This window comes from Oryzias melastigma, linkage group LG19 (genome assembly GCF_002922805.2).
Source record: "Oryzias melastigma strain HK-1 linkage group LG19, ASM292280v2, whole genome shotgun sequence".
Classification (NCBI taxonomy): Eukaryota; Metazoa; Chordata; class Actinopteri; order Beloniformes; family Adrianichthyidae; genus Oryzias; species Oryzias melastigma.
The window spans coordinates 3,892,314-3,904,067 of NC_050530.1; the positions used below are offsets into that span (position 1 = coordinate 3,892,314).

The 11,754-nt window shown below is 36.4% G+C and overlaps 1 protein-coding gene across 2 annotated transcripts in view; it reads left to right on the plus strand.

Moving 5' to 3' along the window:
- Window positions 1–7,894, plus strand: part of ghdc (GH3 domain containing) — an 11,196-nt gene extending 3,302 nt beyond the window's left edge. For both annotated transcript variants that reach the window (XM_024284702.2, XM_024284703.2), the window contains exons 5-10: window positions 2,811–3,108; window positions 3,186–3,375; window positions 4,014–4,085; window positions 4,699–4,832; window positions 6,105–6,193; window positions 6,274–7,894. In XM_024284702.2, coding sequence (XP_024140470.1) covers window positions 2,811–3,108; window positions 3,186–3,375; window positions 4,014–4,085; window positions 4,699–4,832; window positions 6,105–6,193; window positions 6,274–6,495 — 1,005 coding nt within the window. In that variant the 3' untranslated portion in view covers window positions 6,496–7,894. The remainder of the gene's footprint in view (window positions 1–2,810; window positions 3,109–3,185; window positions 3,376–4,013; window positions 4,086–4,698; window positions 4,833–6,104; window positions 6,194–6,273) is intronic.
- The last annotated feature ends 3,860 nt before the right edge of the window (window positions 7,895–11,754 follow it).

Here is an 11,754-nt window from a genome sequence, read left to right on the forward strand (position 1 = left end):
TCTTTTACGCTTTCACTGCCCTGCAGGTACTGGAGTCCCTGTCTCCAAAGATCTATTTGATGTATCAAAATGGAGCAGAGCAGATACAATTTTTTCTTCTACTCCTGATTCATCACAATTTGTACAAAATAATACTCAGAAATACAATTTTGAGCTTCTTTATACATCCGAAAAATCCTACAATAAGATATTAAAAACTAATAATCGATTTGGTGATATATATCGCGATATTTCATTTTATCGATATCGATTTAAAATGCTGACAAGAAGATATTTACAGCATTTTCTGGACTATAAGTCACTCTGGAGTAAAAGTTGCACTTTTATGAGAAAAGTCCAACATTTATGAACAAATTAAGCAAGTTCAATGTAACGTTGCATTTGACACCGAACGCGATTTTTTTGCGTCAAATTTGGGTTCGCTGTCTCTTTTGACGTGCGTCAGTGTTTGTTCAAAAATATGTTCATAAACTAGACCAGGAGTCGGCAACCTTTAACAGTAAAAGAGCCATTTGGGCTTGTTTTCTACTGATCACAACCTAGAAGGAGCCACAGAGATTTACTTTGGCCTTTAAGAAATTTGGATTTGCATTCATGACCTTCTTTTTGTTATTTTTTAAAATAAATTTTAATTATGTTTATTTTTTGGCACGAAAAAAACCAAAAAAATAAGAAGAATTTATCGTTTCTCAAAAAGGGATTTTTTGTTAACATTTTTTTCTTTAGTAGAGGCCCAATTAGCGAAAAAGCTAGCCCGTTGCGTAATTACCAGCTGAACTCTTAAATAGCCTAAAATTCCCCAGTTAACCTGGAAACCCCAACAGATAACAATTAGCCAAAAATGTTAGTATATTGCTAAAATATCAGCTAAATTCCAAATTGGCATAAAAATTTTAACTAGAGGCCAAATTAGCCAAAAGAAAATAAGCTATCTCGTTGCTCGATTACTAGCTGAATTCCTAAATAGCCCAAAATTCCCAAAAGCTAAATAAGTCAAAAAGTTTCTAAAATAGAAGCTACATTCTCTAAATTATTAAAAAAAAAACTTCAGTAGATAACAAATTAGCCGAAAACGTTAGCATGTTGCTAAATTATTAGCTGAACCCCAAATTAGCATTCAGTAAACTAAATTAGTCAAAAATGTTTGTTGCTAAAATAGAAGCTAAACTCTAAATTAGCCTAAAAACCCCAGTAGATAACAAATTAGCCAAAAACTTTAGCATGTTGCTAAAATAATAGCTAATCTCCAATTTTTTTAAAATTACTATTTTTTTTTCTTCTGCCAGAGAGCCACCATGGAGAGATAAAAGAGCCTGAACCCTGAACTAGACGCTCCCATTGCGTGTGGAGAAGCTAACATTTAGCCTCATCGCTACATGATGGAGACTTTAACGGTATTTGTCGTTTAAAATACACGGAAGATACGGATGATGTTGAGAGATTATTTATTTTAAAGAGCTCCACAAAATCATCTAAATAAGAATTACATCATAACGTCAACGAGGAGAATGATTAGATTCTCAGCAATGTTTGTTTAATGGAGCTTCTTCTGCGTTTTTTTGTCAGCAAATACTGATACAGAAACCTACACCGCCCTCTAGTGGTTGTTAGTGGGAAACAACCCCTAAAAGGCGGAGAAAATAACGAATATATGAGCCTACTTATGTCTAAAAAAAATCACAAATAAGTCGCTCCTGAGTATAAGTCGCACCCCTGGCTAATCTAAACCTCCGACCAGTAGATGGCAGCACACTGAGCCTCTTTGAACAACTCTACATCAAATCAAAAGAGAACCAGCTTGTGTTAAATGTTCAGTCCGCCTCATGGATTTTAAAACCACATTTTTTTAAATCAAATTGAGTAAGTTTTGCCAAACTCTAAGCTTTTAGCATCATTTCTTGCTTATATTCAGTGCCTGAAAGAGACATTTGAGTCCAGGAGCACATTACGATGTCGTAAGACGTTTTGTTGTTTAATATGAGGGAAAAGTGAAGATTTAACATAGAATAGCACAAATTCATACTATCTCTGAAGTTAAGCTAGATCAGGTTGTATCATGTGTCGTAGATTTTCTTAAATTTGAAGTTTAACCAGTCAAAATCTACATTAGTGTTTAATTTTTCCAGCTTCTCCGAGCTATAAAGCGGGATTGATGTGATCACTTCCAATGAAAAGTCTATATAAAAAAGGCCTTTTTCGGGATTCTGCGTGTAGCTGCACAAGTTTCTATGACCTTTTTTGGGCTCTACGTACAAAATGCACTTTACAAGTTAAACCAGGTTAAACTTTGACCAATCAGGACTCAGATTTGGTAGTGTCGTTTAGATGGCGTCTCCTTCAATCCATGAAATGGAGGAGAAATTCATGATTGACCCAGACAGTCTGTTGTATATCGGATTAGAGCTGGGAAATAAAAGTCCTGGAGCAAAATTCACGAGGTTTCTTTGTTGACATTTTAACTGTAGGTGGCTAGTAGGGTTGTAGGGGAAAATCGATTCAGCGAAATATCGTGATATTTCATTAAGCGATACTCGTATCGATATATAAAATGCTGACAAGAAGATATTTAGTTAATTATTTATGATTGTCCTTCATGACAAATTGTTCTGGTATAGTCTTGAGATATATCGGGATACGAAAAAGAAGAAGAAGAAGAAGCCCCTCCCTGCTTGTCTAATGTGAACACCATGGGCAATAACCTAAGCTCGTTCTTGAACATGACATACCCGGTGTGTCCGTAGCTTTAAAGAATTTAAATCTGAAGCCCAAATACTCGTTTTTCAACCCTGGTTCCTCCCTGACGTGCTCAGGAGCGCTGGCCGGAGCTGGTGGAGGACATTCACCGAGGACAGATCAGCAGCACTTTGTCTCTGGAGCCCAAAGTGAGGGCGGGGCTGGAGGCGCTCATGAAGCCCGACCCGCAGAGGGCCGCGCAGCTCCGAGCCCACTTCCAGGAGGGCTTCAGCGGGATCGCCAAACGCCTGTGGCCTCACCTTCACCTGGTGCTGGCGGTGGACTCGGGGTCCAACCAGATTTACGGGGAGATGCTCAGAGACCACTACTGCAAAGGGGTTCCTTTCTATTCACCCTTTTATGCAGCGACTGAAGGTAAAAACAAGAATTATGAGAGAAAAAAAGAATTTGAATAAAAATCCACCACATTCGTTCATGTGCGCCCCCTGCAGGTCTGATAGGGGTGAACTTGTGGCCTCAGGAGTCGAGGAGGCGGTACCTTCTGTGTCCACGTTCAATGTTCTGCGAGTTCCTGCCAGAGAGCAGCCTGGAGGACGAGGCGCCGCAGACGCTGCTGATGGAGCAGGTGAAGCCAGGAGAGAGCTATGAGCTGGTCGTCACCAACGCCTCGGGACTCTTCAGGTCAGACGATTTCAACTCTTTAAAACATGTTTTTAACACATTTAACTGTAAGGAACATTTTTGTGAAGGCTCTCATCAAAGACCAGATAGAGCTGGACGGAACAAACAATGACATGAAGTTCATAAACTTTTGTTCTCAGTGAAATTATTTTAAAATAAAAATTTAGCTAAAAAATTGTGGAACCATAAAAATTAAGGAGGTTTTTTATTCAATGAGATCTTTTAGTGTAATTTCTTTTTCTCTATGATGAAGGAAATATAGACTGACATTGTTAGTGTTCCTTTTTGAACTAACCTGGCTTCCGTAGATTCAGTTTTCAAACCGATTTTGAACAGGAAGTGAAATTACTTCCTTAAAAGCAACAAATATCTGGTTCCAAAAGCTTGGTAGTTAGATTGGATTTTAATAAAAACTTTATTTTAGATAATTTGTTATAAACTGGATTCTTTCAGCTTAAATTGGAGTTTTTTGGTTGAGATGTTGACGCCACAGAGTGACAAAATGATCCAACTTTATAAACCAGGTTTTTATGACATTAAAGAGAACTGAAAGTGTTTTAAGGACATCTGGAGTGGTTTGAGGCTTCATTTCATTGATTAGTAATCAATATGTGTTTTTTTTAATCATTGTGTTACAGATATCGCATCGGAGATATCGTGAAAGTTGTTGGATTCCACAACCAGTGTCCCATCGTGGAGTTTCAGTACAGGTACCATCAGAGTACAAAGCTGGTCTGATGTGGAAGCAGCTGAAAGTTAAAGTAAAAAAGTAAAAAAAAAGTATCTTATAGGGCTGGATTGATAAAATCAATCTGAGCTTAATGGATCAATAAACGATCCATAAAAGTAGAGATCCATCTAACCCATAATGCTAATATCTGCTAGCTTGATGCTAACGTATAATGGAATTCCCCATAGAGCGGCTAATGCTAACGCTCAGTCAACTAAATGAACATCTTTATAAACTCACAGACCTGAATTTTACAAACTCTTTTAAGAAAATGTTTTTAAAGTAACTTTCTGTGGTCTAAAGGACAGTTTTTTAAATATTTTTCTTCTTTTTCTGGAATAAGCTGTAATGCTGTACAATGGAGTTTACATTAGAATCGCAGAAAGTTTCTGACACTTTAATTTTTCAGCTTAACGCATATATTTCAGCTTGAATTTTTCAAGTTGTTTTATTTGGGTTTCAAATCCTTATGACCCCAATTTGGCTCCATAGTATAAAAAGATAAACAAATCGATCCAAAGCATCACTTGTATTATTTTTTGTCGTGATGCGTGCCCTTAAATCTTTTGGACTTGTTTCCTCTGTCCCGTCAGACGCGGTCAGATGCTGAGCGTTCGAGGAGAGAAGGTGTCCGAGTCGCTGTTTCTCGGTGCACTGAAGAAAGCTGTGGACCAGTGGCCCGGAGCTCAGCTGGTTGACTATTCCTGTGCTGAGAGCGGCATCTTGGGTAAAAAAAATAAACAAACTTCTTAAACCAAATCCAGATTGTTAGTGAGATCTAGGACTGCCACGATTAGTAAACTAATCATTGACTATTCGACTATTAAGATGGTCGACAACTAATTTAATTGTTGATTAATCATTAATTATTAAATGGAGTCAGAGTGTAGTAAAGTTGAAAGTTATAATAGCATTATGCTAGCTTATTGGACTATTTTGGTATTTATTAAGGTTTTTAAGGCTATTTTTGTTGTTTAGCTAATATTTCAGCTACACGCTAGCTGTTTTGGCTAATCAATTTTTTTAGGCTTATTTGGAGCTTCGCTAATATTTCAGCTACTTGCTAGCTGTTTCGGTTAATCCAGAATTTTTTTAGTTTTTTAGGCTAATTTGGAGTTCAGCTATAATTTCAGCTATATGCTAGCTATTTTGGCTAATCAAGTTTTTTTTAGGCTAATTTGGAGTTTCGCTAATATTTTAGCTGCATGCTAGCTATTTTGGCTAATTTGTATTTTTTTTTTGTTTTTCAGGCTAATTTTGAGTTTAGTTATAATTTCAGCTACATGCTAGCTATTTTGGCTAATTTGGGATTATTTCTTTGCTTGTTTTTAGGCTAATTCAGAGCTTAGCTAATATTACAGCTTCATGCTAGCTATTTTGGCTAATTTAGGATTATTTTTTTTGTTTGTTTTTTAGGCTAATTTAGAGTTTAGCTAATATTTCTGCTACATGCTAGCTATTTTGGCTAATCAAGTTTTTTTAGGCTAATTTAGAGTTTTGCTAATATTTCAGCTACATGCTAGCTATTTTGGTTAATTCTTGATTTTTTGAGTTTTTAGGCTAATTTGCAGTTTAACTATAATTTCAGCTACATATTAGCTATTATAGCGAATCTAGGGTTTTTTTAGGCTAATTTTGAGTTTAGCTAATATTTCAACCAGATGCTAGCTGTTTTGGCTAATTTAGGATTTTTTTCTGCTTTTTAGGCTTATGTGGGATTTAACTAATATTTTAGCTGACTTTCAACTTCAGCATTTTTAGCTATCCGCACTAGCTCCTTTAGTGGCCAAATTCAGCTTACAGCATTCACACTAGTATTATCACAGGCAATGCTATCTTTTTAGTTAGTTTAAACCTAATGATGGTTAAGATATGTGCTTTACATCCAGTTTGCGCATGACTCAATTAGTCGACTAATCGGAAAAAATAATCAGTGACTATTAAAATAATCGTTTGTGGCAGCACTAGTGAGATCCGTCAAAATGTTTTGTGGTTGCAGGAGACTCGATGGGCGGCTCAGACCCTCATTACCAGGTGTTCGTAGAGCTCAAAGGCGTGAGGAATCTAACCGAAGAACAACGTTATAAGGTGAGGGGAACGGCCTCCATGTTTGTTTTAAGGAAATCCGTCCTTTCTCTTCATGTGATTGTTGTTCTCCGTCCTGCCAGCTGGACATTTGTCTGCAGCAGGACTCGGCCGTGTACAGATCCTTTCGTATCAAAGGCAGCATCGGCCCCATGAGGGTGCAGCTGGTGGCCGACGGTGCGTTTCAGGAGCTCCGCAAGCGGATGATGGAGCACAGCAGGACGTCACCCAACACCTTCAAAATGCAGCGGGTGCTGCGCAGGAAGGAGTATGTGGACTTCCTGCTGGGAAAAACGGTGTCCTGAACAATAAAACTCCACTTTTACAGTTTTCAACCATCACTCTGCTGTGCCTTTACAATGAAAAAAATGTTGGAATTACAGCGAAAAACATCTTCTGAGAAGATTCTGAAGATCCATACGGTGATGAACAGAAAGTGCTTCAGTGTTAAGTGCACGCTCCATCTGAGCTCCAAAGGGGGCGTGGTTTATATCAGTTTAAATAAATCCAAAACAATGAGTTTTTATTAAAATTAACCAACAATAAATTGACATATTTGACCACAAAACCCTAAAAAGTTTTTAAAACTGAATTTATGTTTGTCCCTTTACATTGGAAGCCACCTAGTGGTTATCTGGTGAACTGACCCGGTTCCACACTTCCCTTAAAACAGGAAGTTCTGCTTATTGAAGGTGACCCATTTTTACAATACAATTAATTTACTTTAATTTATCAAATATGTGAAGACATTTTTTTTGTCATTGCAAGTGTGATTCAAACTCATGAAACTTTTCTAACTAAAACTGTAATAAATATTTGTTTTGTTTGATGTTTTTGTTTTCATATTTAACTGCTTTGTTTTCATCTATGTTCATAGGAGTCTTTTTTTAATGTCAATTGCAAACATTGCTATAGTGAAATTGAGTGAATAATTTCACCTAAACTCAAATTTAAATGGATTATTGAAAGAGCATTAAAGTTACCACTCCTGTAGTAGTTCTGTGCACCACTAGGTGGCACCAGTATGACATAACTATTTCTTTTGTATTTTTTATTCTTGAGTTATAAACTACATTCTATTGTTTGCACACAACCTAATTTTTACACATCTAATACAAATGAGAGATTTAATTATTGTAAAGTTTACATTTCTGGTGAAATGTATTTAAGGTCTCCATTATTCTCCCTCCAGGATTTCTAAAGTGACGTTTTTAGCATAGATTTCTCTCTTTTTTTATTTGATGTTAGAGTCTTTTCAGACTTGTCTATGACAGGATCATTTAAATCTGGACAGCTGTTGTGTAAAAACATTTTTAATTTTTAGATGGATGTGAAAACGTCTACTGATGCTTACCTCTCTGTAAGTATTCAAACAATCTGGGGCAGACGGACCTGATTCCTCCATGAGTTTGTGGAGGTTTGGGTTCTTTTTCAGGAGCATGAATGCTACATGTGTAGAAAATCAAAGGTAAACTTGGTAACATGATCGGGTCAGAATCCAAATCTGGAACAAATACCCTCACCTCCATTCGTTATTCAGGTTCAGTGGCGTTCACAGCATCACCTCCGGTCAAACCTTTAAGGTAAAGTTGTCAACTGTCTACACAATTGGTCCCTTATCTCCTGTTTGCGACAATTACTCTGTATATAAAAACTGTTAGTAAGTTAGCTTGTGTTAGCTGAATAAACTGATATCGAACAAGCCCCCAATTTCTGTTACACCTGTCTAAATAAACTGATCAAGGATGGGCCACGATGTAATGTTACAATGTCTAGATAAATTGATCCCGGATAAGCCCCCAATTTAATGCTATTGTCTAAGTTTCTGTCTAAATAAATTGATCTTGGACGAGCCCCCAAGTTAATGCTACACTTTAGTCTAAATAAATTGACCTCGGATGAGCCCCCAATTGTTGCTACACTTTAAATAAATTGATCCCGGACGAGTCCCCAATTCATGTTAAATTTACCTCGGACGAGCCCCCAATTTATGTACAATGTATCCCGGACGAGCCCCCAATTTATGTTACACTGTCTAAATATATCCGTACGAGACCCCAATTTACCTCTTTCTAAGTGATCCCGGACAAGCCCCTGATTCATGTTACGCCTGTGATGAGCAGTCAATTTCCACCTGTCTGAATAACTTGATCCCGGACAAGTCCCCTATTCTGGTTGAATTGATCCCGGATGAGCAACCAATTTAATGCGTTACTGTCTAAATGAATTGATCGAAGAGAAATCCCTAAATTATGTTAAAATCTGTCTAAACAAACTGGTCCCGGACTAGCCCCCAATTTATGTTAAATTGATCCTGTACCAGCTCCTAGTTTAAGGCAATATGTCGTTTTAAATAAATTGATCCCAGACAAGCTCCCAATTCATGTTACTTCTTCTTCTTCTTTTCCTTTCGGCTTACCTCTGTCTAAATAAATTGATCCCGGATGAGCCCCCAATTGTTGTTACACCTGTCTAAATAAATTGATCCCGGACGAGTCTCCAATTCATCTTAAATTTGTTCCGAACGAGCCCCCAATTTATGCTAAATTTATCCCTGATGAGCCCCCAATTCATTTTACACTGTAAATATATTGATCCCGGACGAGCCCCCAATTTATGCTAAATTTATCCCTGATGAGCCCCCAATTTATTTTACACTGTAAATATATTGATCCCGGATGAGCCCCCAATTGTTGTTACACCTGTCTAAATAAATTGATCCCGGACAAGCCCCCAATTCATGTTAAATTTACTCCGGACGAGCCCCCAGTTTTTGCTAAATTTATCCCTGATGAGCCCACAATTTATTTAACAGTGTAAATATATTGATCCCGGACGAGCCCCCAATTTATGTTACACCTTTATATGTAAAGTGATACCGGAGGAGACCCCAGTTTAATGTTACCCCTTTCTAAGTGATCCCAGCCTAGCCCCCAATTTATGTTAAATTGATCGAGTACAAGCCCCCAATTTAATGCTCTACCTTTGTTTAAATAAATTGATCCTGGATGAGCCCGCAATTCAATACTATGCTTCTCAATAAATCGATCCCGGACAACCTCCACCCTATGTTAGACCTTGTCTAAATAAATTAATCCCCGACAAGCCCCTGAATTATGTTACACGTCTGTCCAAACAAATTGATCCCGGACAAGCCCCCAATTTAATGTTAGACCTCTAAATAAATTTATCCTGGACTGGCCTCCAATTTAAAAATATACTTCTGTCTAATTAAATTGATCCTGAAGGAGCACTCACTTTATGTTACACCTCTATAAATATATATTTATCCCAGACGAGCCCCCAATTTATGCTACAACTGTCTAAATAGATTATTATCGGGCGTGCCCCCAATTTAATGCTACACTTCTGTCTAAATAAATTGATCCCAGATGAACCCTCAATTTATGGTTACACCTGTGTAAATAAATTGATCCCAGACAAGCCCCCAAATTATGTTAAAACTGATGCCGTACCAGCCCTCAACTTAATGCTATACTTCTGTCTACATAAATTGATTCCCGGATGAACACCCCCTATGTTACACCTGTCGAAATAAATTGATCCCGGATGAGCCCCCAATTCATGTTACTCCTCTATCTAACTAAATGAATCCCAGATGAGCCCCAAATTTAGAACTTTGCTTCTGTCTAAATAAATTGATCCCCGACGAGCTCCTAAATTATGTTACTCCTCTGTCCAAACAAATTGTTCCCGGACGAGCCCCCAATTTGTGTTACATCTCTGTCTAAATAAATTAATTAACAAGTCCCCAAATTAATGCTATATGTCTAAATAAATTGATCCCAGACGAGCCCCCAATTTATCTTTCACCTAATAGTGATCCCAGACGAGCCCCCAATTTATCTTTCACCTAATAGTGATCCCGGACGAGCCCCCAATTTATGTTACACCTCTACATAAATGGTATAAATTGGAAGAACTGATGCTGAGCTTTCTATTTCACTCTACTCACCGTCTGTCTTCTAGTCATATTGATAGCTTGCATGTTTAATGGATAATGCTCTTTATCAGTAAGAAGGAGATGGAGGAAATACAAGAAAAAAGGAAAATGAGAAGCTATAAAGAATGGAAAAGTATTCAGTTGCTGCCAGAGCCTGAACAGGATCTGGGAGGAGGGAGAGGGCCTTTCTTTTTATAGTTCTCCAAGCTGAATTTCAACTTTCACTCTTTGTTTCATAATGATTTTACTTTTTTAAAACACAACCATGAAGAAAATGCTCTTCTTTTTATCCAATGCTAAACATCAAGCTTCTTTTTTTGTGTTTTTCTCTAAAATAACACAAAATAGAACAGAGTAGATCTTTGTTTCATCAAAGTTTTGCCATAATACAAGCTCTTTCTTCACATTTCTATCAAATTGTAGTTTTTTGTCTGTATTTCTTACAGTTTGTCAGACTTTTCATCTTCTGACTGTCGTAAGGAATCCCTCATCATCGGGTTTCTGGATGTTGCTCACAATATTTAATATTTAATGGCAATCACATTAATTTAATTAATAGTCTGGGGTCGTCTTACATGAAGTCGAGCCCCTTTGAATGAGATCTACTTTATTCCGTTGAAGCCTTGAGGCAAATGTTAATTATGTTTTCATTGTTTTTCTGAGTTTATTTAATCCAAATCCAAACGGTTTCACTTCTCTATGAACTTTAAAGCTTTTTCCAAGTTATTTGCTGCTTTGTCTCCTAAATACCATCTAGTTTGTATCTATATATATGCATTTTCACTGTTAAAGGGTTTTTATAAAGATAAAAAAAAAGTATAACATTTTAATGTAAATTTTACAAAACAGGAAGCATTTTAAAGTTGTTTTTCCTCATGTACAATTAATAAACTGAAAATGTAATTAGTTTTTTACCCATTTAGAAAGATGCTGCTGCACACTTAAATTTAAGCTAGAAAATGTATGCTAAAAGAACAAACAAGAAAACCTATTTTACTATGTTTTTCTTTTTTTTTAAAACTTAAAGGTCTAAAAATCGTTCTAAATCTTGTTTTTTTGCACTGTACACAACTTTTTTATTTGTTTCTGATTTTTCTTTTCATTTTTTGAGAAAATCTATTGTAAATTTAGGGAAAAAATATAATTTACACTGTTTTAAAACTGAAAACAAGAAAAAAATCCATCAGCTTTATCAGGCAATAGAAAAATAGTTTTAAAAATAGTTTTCTTTTCTAATTATCTTTTTAGATGTGTGATCGAATCCTCTTTTACCCAAGTAGGTTAATTCTAGACAAACCAATGCATAGAAAAAGTTAATAATAAAAGAAATGTCAGAAATTTCAGTTTTGACTTTCGTCCTCAAATTTAGAAAAAGTAATTTTAACCCCACCCTTAGAAAAAAGTAGTCTAAGCATAGTACAAGTAGTAAAAATTAATATACCTGAAGTTTGTTTTACTAAGTATACTTGAGTATCAGTATATAAAGTACCTTGTGAGAGTAGTGTAGATGGTAAAGTAACTAAATACTTATTCAGAGTAAATTGGAACAATTTAAGTTTACAATAAATAGTTTTAAAAAAAATCCAAATTATCCCCAAAA